At 35.8% G+C, this 12,238-nt stretch overlaps 1 protein-coding gene across 2 annotated transcripts in view; it reads left to right on the top strand.

Moving 5' to 3' along the window:
• The first annotated feature begins 3,730 nt into the window (after positions 1-3,730).
• The window catches only part of LOC102688033 (inositol polyphosphate-5-phosphatase A), a 145,466-nt gene continuing 136,958 nt past the window's right edge, over positions 3,731-12,238 (top strand). For both annotated transcript variants that reach the window (XM_015346849.2, XM_006630395.3), the window contains exon 1: positions 3,731-4,181. In XM_015346849.2, the coding sequence (XP_015202335.1) occupies positions 4,107-4,181 (75 nt within the window). In that variant the 5' untranslated portion in view covers positions 3,731-4,106. The remainder of the gene's footprint in view (positions 4,182-12,238) is intronic.

Genomic DNA, 12,238 nt, shown 5'->3' with positions numbered 1-12,238 from the left:
CATAAAGTATAGAATCAAGGAAGGGTGATTTACATTTTAGCCCACTGTTATTTTATGTTACATATTATTATAGATCCCCAGACCATTTTAATACAGTATTTTTGGATGTCTGAACAAACTAAGTGTCTAAATATTGGGCATGTACCTGGAATATTGCAGAACTTCACATATCACTATCGTTACTGAATCATGCATCTATGTGGCAGCTATGAAGTTTGTAACAGCTGCACCAAGAATGTCTGATGAAAGCACATCACACTTAATAGATGACATATGACTCGTTCACATACAGTATATGCAATCTAAAATATAACACTGAATTGCTACTGGTTTCTTGTGTTGTATTTGGGATTTCGGTACAAAGAATAAATCTGCTACGTAAAATAAGTTTCAGTCTGTTGTTATTCAGGAGAGAAAAAGGAAATATATCTCGCCGTTTCTTTAAATTACCAGGACATTTTAGAACAACTGCCGGAGTAACTGCATGCAAACTACAGTAGATTTACAGATAACGGGGTGTGCCGTGGAGGCAGTCCTGGCTTACTACTGCCAGAGACATCTGTGTTTATTTTGAATATGAAGGTAACGTGATAATGGCCTTGTCAGCTCTCTGTTCTCTCTGGGTTTCAGTGAACCGTAAACCATTAAAGCTTTTTTCTTGTTTGACTCACTAGTCTCTATGTCCATGGCAAGCAACTCAGTTTTTTAAAATCATAAAAATAGTTGTGATTTGGAGTTGCGAGATGCTTTGTATTCAGAATTATAGCTGCTTAGCTTAACTTTGCTTGTTAAACATTATCAAACATTAACATTTTAATACGTTCCCTGAGACGTATTCTGATAAATGTTGTGACGTGTTTGTGCAAATAGACTCTGTAAACCAAGCAGAAAGCAAATAAAGTAGAGGATTCCCAAGCTATTTGTATTGTAGTATGAGATATTTAAAAAGGCTATACCAGATAACTTTTACAAGGCAGGTATGTTTTTGAATGAAAAGTGAGGAAAGTGGTATTTAAAGTAACTGCAGTAAATCTGAAAGCCTTTAGGTAGACGTGAAAACCGATGGTGGGCCCCACCAAAGTATTTAATCAGAGTACAGGTACCTTAAACAAGTAAACACTTTTACAGCAGCTCGACGACTTTTTTTTGTTTTTTTTCTCATTTTGGTTGCTTCGGTTACAAAATTGTTATTTTCTGTGTTGTGGGTGTCCCTGCTTGAATACTGTATTAAAACTTAAATTTGAAACGATTTCATCCCTTTAAATAGAACTAGGTAAAACGTACTTAACAGATGGATATGCTTTCGCAGTTACCAAAACAAAAGTACACTTTTGTGAATTTCGGAAGGAAAATACCCTGACCTTCCCTGCTTTCTCTGGAAATCACTTCTGAATTTAATTATTTGTTTTAAAGTATAGTTATACACACTGTATACTATACTTTTGGCAGTATTCACAATAACGAGTTTTGAAACAATTTTGAGTTGGATCTTTTATTTCAAATTGATTCAAAATATATTTAAACTTATTTTAACTGAGATGTACGGGAGACGTTCTTGTCTGAAAAACAGAAGCCTAATGACTGTGGTTTCACTTGTTACTTTATAATTAATTTTGTAAGAGCTGTCCAGAAGACTGCTTTCTCTCAACCTCTTCATCTCTCGAAAAAATCCTGAGTAAATTTATCCACAGAGCACTTGAAGCATCTGAGCTACTGTTACCTTTTATGAGGAATCTTTTTAAAGAAATGCTCGAGACCATATGCCATGTTTAAATTATGGCATTTGAATCACAGCAGTTTTAATCCTGTTATAATCAGGCTTCCCAGACTTGCAATTCACGGTATAGCTACATATGTAAAACACAACAGAAACAATAGACACTTGGACGCCCTGCGTTTTAACATAAACACAGAAATGTAAAACAAATAAAGTCGTTGTTTGTGGGATTGTTCGGCGCGTACTGTGCAGTAAAGAGGTTGGTCGTGGAGAAAGATAAAGCTATACAGTTGTTATTTGGGATAATTTAAGATGATATTCTTATAGGTTTGCGATACAGAAACTATATGTTCATACATTGTTAGGTCAATTGTTATTATTTTATTAATACAAGCAGAAGAATTTACTGTTCTGATGTTTATTGTTTTGAAACACAAGTAAAATTAACTTACAGTTTAATGTGTATTACTTTAATGCATAACAAATAGGATGCATAACATCCCTTCAAAAAATAAAACTACAGTGGAACGTTAAGACGATTTGTCCTAAATATTAATGTCATTTGCCTCAACAATGAACTACATGTCTATTTTACTCTAAGGTAACACAGAAATTATACTGTATTATGTTGAATAAAGTTGGGTGCTCCTTGGAAATCGCCTGATCATGAAAGTGTTCCAGAGTCTTCAGCAGGATACTCTCATAAAAAAAAAATTATTATTTTTCACATATACAATGTTATTCATGTTTTGAAATATATATGCATATTTCTGTCAAATGTTTTGATAAAGTTTGACATTGCATATTTTCCCTTGCATTCATTCAGGGATGTTAATACCATAATCATCCAAAAGAAAAAGCAGAGGGAAACTAGAGGTAGAAGCAGTGAAATGAAAATCTACAAATGAACATCTGGTCCTGGCATCTCTGTATTAAAACAATGTGAATTTTGTGTAGAACAATATTATATGCAGGTCACCACTCATGAAGACGTTTTTTTTAATTACACATAGAAACCCTTATGCTTCACTTATGGTCCGTGCCATGCTGTGGACAGAAGCGATGCTCTCTCATTTTAATGAGGAGTTCGTCATTCTGGGATTGATAGTTGACTTCTGATACCGTTACTGTATCTCATCACCAGGGGACAGTATTATCAATGCCAGAAAAAGGTTGCGACATTGCTCAGCACAGTCTGTGTGGCGGTGATAATAATTATTGTTCTGTTAAGATATACTTGTGATTAGTGTGGCAGTAATCGACGTCAACACAGACTGTTTGAGCCATGATTTTCCCTCCTGTCCACAGTATCACTGAAGGGCTTGTACTGGACCTTGAAAAGGCTGTTTTAATGTTTAAAATTGTATTTTTTTATTTTACCATCCCCAGCAATATTTATCTGCTGAAATATAAAAGCAACAGCAAGATAACAGTAGTATTCAAACGTGAGTTATCTCCATTGATTATGAAACAGCGGCCTTCATATCAAAAATTTAACTATAGGCCCTTATTAGAGTTCTATGGCAAATTAAAAAAATACTAAAGAAATGTAACAATTTAAACTTATTCAACGTTGAAATAACACATAGCGTCCAATCCACCATTCCAACAAGTCCTCACAATTTGAAAAGCAAAAACTATAATTTTCATGAAAGCTATATGTCTACTACTAATTGTACACTACTGCATTTTTCAATTATCCAAAAGACATGAAGCATTATTTTTTAGCTGCTAAACGACAAGAGGCGATTTTCTTCTGTCTGGCCGATAATAAAAACCTATTGTGAAAGGTTTATGCAATCGTTCTCATTTCTTTTTTAGCTTACTTGGGTGTCAGAAATGTTAAAATAACCGAGAACAAGAAGCAAGATTGTTTGTAATAAGGCTCTGCACTGCCACATTTAGGCACAGAAGCACGAAGACAAATGTCTTCTTCGAAATCTGCTCTCTCCCAGCGCGTTGCCCTTTTAAGAACTACATCTTTCCGTTCGCTTAGTGACGTCAGGACAGTGAAGGACTCTAGCCTATCCTCCTAAACAATCCAGGCAATGGTTCTCTCTCAGAGCTCCACTTCCAAGGGAGATAGAGTTTTTAGCAGCAAAAGCCAGAAAACACCAGACGCTGAAATGACCCAGAGTCCAGTGATCGCTGTGGATTAAAGCGGAAACTTTTACGATGGCCGTTAAGGTGAAAAAGTAACCAAAACAAACATCAGAAGCGAGATCCACAGATGCACACAGCAATGAGCGGACCGAGCTGCTGTAAACCTGGCTGCAGTTTTTATTCCTAAGTATTTTAATAGAACTCGCCTTGTTAAACATTTTACGACTCTGATTGATTTTTATCCTGCTCGCCTTTTAGTAGTTTTAATTTTAATTTTAAAAGAATTATGGCGGGGAAGGCGGCTGCACAAGGCACGGGGATATTGCTCGTAACAGCCAACGTTGGATCCCTCTTTGAAGATGTAAGTAGCTAGTTGACACTGTTTCCTTGCAGCTGGTTTGGACTGTAGTTAGCAGGGTTTTTTTTCTACAGTGTAGCGCTGTGTCCATGCGTTGATCTTTAAGTGAGGTGTGTCGATTACTTTTTAAATCTGACCACGTCGCTAAGGACCCTGCTGTACTTTTGAAAACAACCAAAACGCGGGCCCTTTTAGTTTCATGGATTGAAAAAAAATCAGTTACACTGGACTTAATGAGGTTCATAGGGGAGTGCAAGGGTGCTGCTGTGAATGGGCAGTCTGCTTTTGAGGTTGCTTAAGGTTAAATTAAAAAAATATAAATTATGCTCATAGGAAATGGTAACACAGGGCCTGTTTTTGTTTATAAGACAGGCTGTTTATAAGGTTAATTATACAGTACAATTTTTTTTTCTGCAGTACCAGATTATGTTATATCGATCATGTTTTTCTGTCTCGAGTTCCCAGCGCAGTTTCACGGTTTAAATGGACTTGTTGACAGACCTTTTCACTGTAGAACCTCATAAAAATACCCACTTCACATGAAGTTGAGGTAATTTGCTTTTGTGTTGCAAGTCACACTTGTCCAACAAAATTACTTACTACCAAAACTTTAATCACCCATGGACAACATTTGTAAACTGAAAAGTGTTGTTCAAAGAGCGTATCCTGGATTAAAATGGCTACTATTTTTTACCATGTTTAGAGTTTGGTTATGTTTGCTATGGTAATTTTAATGCCTCATTTGAGTGTGCTAAATTCACTTTACAACTTTGGTAATTAACAGTGTGTTTGTGTTTATAGCATGTGTCTTAATCTTGAAGTGGCGTACATTAAACTTTAATATATTTTCGTGAAAGATGCTCTGCAGCTAATGTAGGTTTGTATTCTGGCTTTTATGCAATGATGTGCTGATAACATCTGTTTGTTGCAATGCACGCACTTAGTCTATTTAATTTGTTAGTGGTAATCATTTGAAGTAAATATTTTAGAAAAGTTCTGGAGTTATTCCAGAACTGTTTGACTGAAGTTGACCCACGTTTTTCTAAAAATAGAATCTATACTGATTTAAGTGAATAAGAATAAAATGCACATTCAATTTTGTGTAATCACCTTATGCTTCGATTTGTGAAATGATTTAAAGTTACTTGACGTCGCTTGAGAAGTAAGAACATATCTTTATCGTCGTAGTAACATATACACTAATTTCTAAGTTGTTAAGTCTGCCAGTTAGCTCCCATTACTTTCTTTGGTTTTGATGTCCTGTTGCTTGTTAATAAGACATTTACGAATGTTACCGCCGTTGAAGAAGTCACTTCTAGCCTATCGTGTGAAACTAGCTTAGCAACAATAGATAATGGGAGGTGTACTGTTTGCTGAGCCTTTAAATTCTCTATCCATTTTCAGAGTGATTATAATGTTCACAGATGCAGATGTTAGGGTGTTAGTACTTTATATATAATTTTTTTTATTTTAACAAAGCTTCGAGTACAAACTAAAATATCAAACATGAGAGGTCAAACGTAAAGAACTAAAGGAGTACTGTTAGAATCATTACGTGTTTATTGTACTTAGCAAGCTTCCAGGAAAACATTTAAGAGAAACACTGCTTGTATCTTTTTAGTGATGTAAACAATCACAGACCAGGGTGACTGAGTTTTTTGGGAGTCTTTTAAAATCTTTACTGTTAGACACCAGAAAGAGGGTTTTTTTATGCATCTAGGGATGTAGGTAGACACAGGACTACTGTCTTAATTCAATTTTGGATTTAATTTTTCTGTATTGGGATCATCTCATCTATTAAGACACTTTCTTAATGGAAAAAATATTTCTGTAGTGCTTCTTGTGCAATGGTATTTTAGTAATATTTTGTACTGATGCCTCCTTGAATCTTTCGGACCTAATGTACTTACACTGGTATGGTGGAAAATAAACTTTAAAGTCTTGTTCCATCTGGATGTATAACTGTATCAGCAAATTAATTCATTTTTCTGTTTCACATAAGGCCTTTTATAGTGCACACCTTCTAAGTGCTTAATCGAGGGTGATTAAAAAAATAAAACATAGATATCTGTAAGTAATTGTAAGCATGATAAGAAATGGAAAGTCTGTATATTTCTGTTTTTCTGCTGAGTAACTCATTTAATTTATTTAAGTGATCCTGAAGCTATTTTTGCAATTTCCATTGAAAGCATTTTGGTTTGTTATATAATCAAAATGCAGAGAGTGTGTCAGTCTTTTTGTATTCCAGAATTCCTCACATATAATAACTTATTGTGTCTTTGTGTGTTGTATCTTGGTTGTTGTGTATATATGGAAGAGTTTGTCCATTGGTTTAATCCAATAAAATGCCTAGTATCATTGGGTGATGAATGAATTATAAACAGTGTTCATCTTGTTCTTCAGGAAATATTGATTCCTAGGTTATATGCAAAGTAGCCTACGATTTTGCTTCCTTAGTATCTTATCTGCAAGATCGGGTGACATTATTGTTTTTATCATTCCTTTTGTGTTGAAAGATGAGTGAAAATAAGTTAAAGGTTTGAAAGTGAAGCCAAGCAAGCAAACTGCAACTGTTCTTTTCGTAATGCAAAATGTTTCATTCTTAATGAGGTTTCTGAAAGCGTGGTAATTGCTACATATCCATGTGAAAGAATGTATGGCTGACCTTAAAAATCAGAGAATAAATATTTAGCATAGGGTTACACTTTAACTTGATTAACGTAAATGTAAATATCTTTTGATATCTTAAATATTCCATATGGTATGAAAACTGAACAAACAATTGAATGAGGCTGCCTAACGTTATGTTTAAAAAGTCCTTTCCTTTGAAGCAGATGTACTGAGGAAGCCTTCTGGTGACGAGTTGCAGCTGCTCATTAACAAAACAGCTTCCAGACTTTCCAGACATTTCAGTATTTGTCATCTATTTGTTGTGAAACCTACTGTTGAGCTTTTCCTTCAGCGATCGAGAGAACCCTAAATATAGTGTACTGTAGCTATACTTGAATGCATCTTTTAACCATGCTTTTACTATATCTTTCCTGAGGATGACATGAAAAAAATACTATTCAATTAATCGATCTCAAATATCTCTTTTGTTTTTGTTGTTTTTGCACTTGGAATCAAGTGAATGCATCCACAGCCCTTTGGGGGGAATTCAGTGGAGTGGCAAAGGCTACACTTCAGATTTAATTTATAACGTGTCCTTTAGATGGAATATATAATTTGCTCTGTAAGGTTGCTATGTAGACAGTGGTACTTATTTCTGTATTTCCTTGAACAGTGAAAAAAGACTGCAAAGTGAGATGTGAGTGTAAGTTGTCAAACTGCTCTTGTAGTTACAGTACACACCACTGTAATGTTAGTAGTGTTTACATAGCAGAATTAAACATGCTTGAGTAAATGTTATGCTTTTTCACCCCTTTTTTCATTAGGCCTTCTTGCTAGAGCAGGACCATATAGGGATACTAAGGTTTCAATTGGTGTAATCCATACTGTAACACACACATTTGCTGGTCTTCACTACCCGAAGCAATCAAAAGTTTTTGAAGACTCTAGTGCTCTTTCTGTGCATCAGGACATGCAAATTAAGATATTGACAGTAACTGCTACACGTTCCAGATGTGTCCTCTAAGTTTGTGCAAGAATGTGAAAATAGTACAACAAACAACCAGTACATTATTAATTTTTGTTAATACTTGTTTCTGAGTTATTGATCTCTTATTCTGTTTCTACATTATTGATTACTCTCCTGTTTTTTATGCTGTCACATGTTGCCCTTGTCATTAACTGATAATCATTGCTTTGATATTATTAAGCCATTAATGTCTCTTAATACGATGTTGACAAATTCTTCTTTTTTATGCTTAGCCTGGGCCAGCCTAATTATCATATCAGAATTGTGAAATTATGATTATTGTACTGGCAATAAACAATTAAAACTTAAATTTCTAAACCACTTTCATCCCATAAGATTACACATTGTTGCAAATGTTTCCCAGAAAATTATCGGTCAACCACTACCTCGTACTGAAAATGAATAGCTTTTGAACTGACTTTGTAGGAAACAGAAAAGAGAGCTTTTTAATATCATATTTACACAAAATCAAGATCAAGTTGCTATGCATTAATGAAGTAAACTTTGAAAGGTCAGTTCCACTCAAGTGATATGCACTTTTTTTTGCTATCCCTGAGATGCTGCTCCAGAAAAAAAGATGTGCTGGTAAATGTAATCTTTCCATGAACATATCAGTAGACACCAATGGAGTCGCATTGAGGCTTGACTGTTAATAGGTGACCATTATCCATCTATCTATTTTTAGCCTATTCTTCAGGGTGTGGGGGAGAGCCGGAGCCTGTCCCAACAAGCACAAAGTGCAAGGCAGGGTCCACCTTGGATGGGACGCCAATCCATTGCAGGGCAGACAGACACAAACACACTCATGGACATGCTCACACCAGAGCTAGTGAACATCAAGAAACTGTAGAACGAATCTATTACTGGGTGTCCTGTCAGTCAACAGTCATAGAGTGGATGCTTTGGGCTGTGAAGAGTGTTTGGACCCAGATGCTAATCAGCATACGCACATGTCTGTGAGAGCCTCAAAATGTCTTAGCAGGGGCACAATAGAAGAGCTGCAAGATGTAATTATTCCTCACTCCGCTTGTGCTGCAGAATCCTTGTGCCCCTGTGACAAATTTTTGCAGACCCAAAGAATTTTCCCTGGAGCGATGCTGTCTCTTAGGAGCGACAAAGAATCCATAATGATACAAACCTATAATGTTGTGAAGACCTCGTATTAACGGGTACCTCCCTCATTTCACCCCCCAGCACCCCGGCTGTCTGTGCATGAGTGTGGAACTGTGTGATCGTGTGCTATCTGTGGCACTAGCCTCACCAGGGCTCCCTTTGCTCCGCCAGAACCCTACTGGGGACACGTATGCAAACCTATAAATAGATTCACATGATTTGAACTGGTCCAGTGGTGAACCTGAACCTGAGTCTGTGCACCTAGGATTTAGAATGTTCTTCAAAATTGCATCTCATACAAATGTCAGCTGTAGACAGGTTACATGAATTGAATGAATTGTTAAGGTTAGGCAGGGCTGAAAGACTTTATGTGGCTGGCTTATTTCCATAAATCCCAAATACAACTTCTATATTATGGGCAGCACATGCAGACCAGAATTGATGATCTGCCTTCCATAAGGCAATGTGTGGCAACAAACATCCTCCTGGTTCAGAACTTGTGTTAAGTCATTTTGTTGATGTGCATTTTTATGAAACAAGAAGAACATACCCTGGAGTTTTGTTTGGTGCGAGGTATAGATTTTATTTGAAAGTCTTCCTCCTTCCTCCTGAAATCAGTGAAAAATCTTTGAACTGGTGCATTTTGTTCTCACTCTGTTTTTTTCCCACAACAAACGGAACATAATGCACTATCAATATAGATAAGCAGGAAATAGGTATGGTCATGTCTATCTTTTCTTGATTGATCACAGCATCGCAGAAGCATTCATTTTGAACTTCACAGTAGCTGAAAGTGATAAAAACAAAAATTGGAAAAAGTGTTTTCATTCACTGCAGAGATGCTTTTCATTTGAAATCTACATTTTTGTAAACTGCATTTATAAAGAAGTGACATTTTAGTTTCAAGCATTACTCATGCTACTTGCTACAGCGTGGAAGACCAATATTAGTGCAATGATATATACCTCCCTACTCTGTCAAAGTACGTAATTATCATACTTAAAATCTGTTGTGTATACAAATAAGACATTGCAAAGTACAGTTTCAGCTTTTCTCTTTGTAAATGATCTAACTGTAAATCTGTTTTTGTTATACAAAGAGTTTTAGTCACAAAATCATTTGAACCCCTTTCTTCTAACAAAACACCTAGTTTTTTCAGGTTTCTCCAACTTTATTAAGAAAAATATCACTCCTACTATCATTTAATACACAATTTCCCTGTTTTCACATTTTTTAAACACAATTGACCACTCGCATGTATTAGTGGAAATGTGACGTTAAGAAAGTATGGTGTTCCTGAGATTGTCATTTCAAACTATATGATCAGATTAATAATTAAGAATTATACCCTTTGAAAGAGCTTTTTCAAATTGCTTCATATCTGGTTTCTTAAAAATAGTGACCTAAACTTTCAGGTTTCAACAAAAAGCCTTCAAAAGAGTTCTGGTGATTCTGAATAAAAGTCTAAATTTATATTTATTACATTTTATATATTAGGCTGAATTGCAATGTTCAGGAAAGTTACTTTTGTAAAGTGCTGAATTTTATCCATGAAAAGTGTAGAGTTGTAATTTTATTTAAAAAAAGAATATTAAAGAAGAACTTTGCATTTCAATAATTTTCTGTCATGTCATGTCATTTGCCAAACCGCTTTGTACCATATGATGTTGTGGGAAGCTGGAGCCTGCCTGGCAAGCAACGAGCACAAGGCAGGGTACACCCTGGACAGGACGCCAGTCCATCGCAGGGCAAGTGCAAGCCAATCACACAGTACATGGAGACAATTTGAGGCCACGGTAAACGCCGAGGGGGGATATTTGGCCTTGACACCGGGATAACTCCCTACTCTTACAGAGAAATGCCCCCCCGCTGGTCCCACTAACACCACTTCCAGCAGCAACCATAGCTTCCCAGGGGGCCTCCTATCCAGGTACTGACCAGGCTCAACCCTGCTTAGCTTCAGTGGGTAGTTATCTAATGGATCTAAGGTAATAGTCACTTTTTCAATGAACTTTCTTTTAAAATAGTTTATAGCATTTGCGCTTCAATTTTATTTGGATGTATTCTTAACATTTAATTGACGTAGGATTTAGAAAGAAAAATATCTGCAGAGTCCGTCTGACATTGAGCGAAAGTTGATAAAGCAAGGAATTCCTATTTTCCAGTACGAGTAATATGTCTCAACCTCCCAGCTGAGCTGACAAACATAGTTAAAATTAATATTTGCATGCAAAAGCTGAATGTAAAGTGTAATATTTTTTTCAAATTTATAAAAATCCAACCCTCATTCCTTTAAATATGGCATATCACTCGGATTCTTTCAATGGACTGAGATGTTTTACCTTCCCTGAGGGGTCATGTAGGAAGTTATTAGTTTTTTTTTCCTTCCCAGATATTCTCTTAGTTCACTCTGGATTGGCAGACTATTATTTTTTTTCCTATCCTGCAGTCCCCAGATATCTCATTAATTTGGCTGTAGCCAAAGTTCTTGAACCAGCAGGCTTAAGAAAAAAAAGTATCATATTTGGATTAATATGCAGAGATTCAGTAATAGTGTGTTCTATGTTAAAAATACATTTGTTAGAAGAAATAGAACAGAAATTTGGTTTCAAAGGGTGATAGTTTTAAGCTAAAAAGGACAGGTATATTTTTAGCACAAATATATAATAGCCTCTTACAGCAGCTACATTTTTATGTTAATAAGCATTTGCTCCTCCTAATTTATTTTACCAATTGAGAAAGGTGTGTTTGTTTACTTTTTTAAATTAAAAGATCACAACTGAGAAACTCCACATGACTTCCTATACCACAGAGGAATTTGCATACTGTTTTTGTGTGAAGCAGCGTTTTAATTGGAACCTATGGTGGCAGGCTGGAGGACAGGCCAAAGTGAGCCATCTGGAGAGGGGAAAGGATGGGTAATGTGCCTGTTTGGAATGTGGAATCTTTAAGAAAGAGCTCCATCGTGCCTGGGAACATACAGCAAAGCAAAAACTGTTATTGTAGATCACATTACACACAGTCTTTTTTACATGCGTTTCTGTCTGATGCATTTTATAAATAGGACTGTATCATGTTAATTCTACAGTAGTGGAAGTGGAATTTATGAGTATAGACAGGGTACCAACAGCATTCTTTTCCACTGTTGACTAGAATTCATTCTTTCATTAACAATGATTTAAATTCAAATGGTGGACAGTCTAAAAGGAAATCATTGAACTAATTAAAGTCAGATTGAAAGTATCACTTGCATGAGTTGATATAAGATTATTACAATCAAAGCTGATTTTGCTTATACAAAATTTTGTGT

Source organism: Lepisosteus oculatus, chromosome 4, assembly GCF_040954835.1.
Source record: "Lepisosteus oculatus isolate fLepOcu1 chromosome 4, fLepOcu1.hap2, whole genome shotgun sequence".
Lineage (NCBI taxonomy): Eukaryota > Metazoa > Chordata > Actinopteri > Semionotiformes > Lepisosteidae > Lepisosteus > Lepisosteus oculatus.
This window is presented reverse-complemented; position numbering and strand designations above follow the sequence as displayed.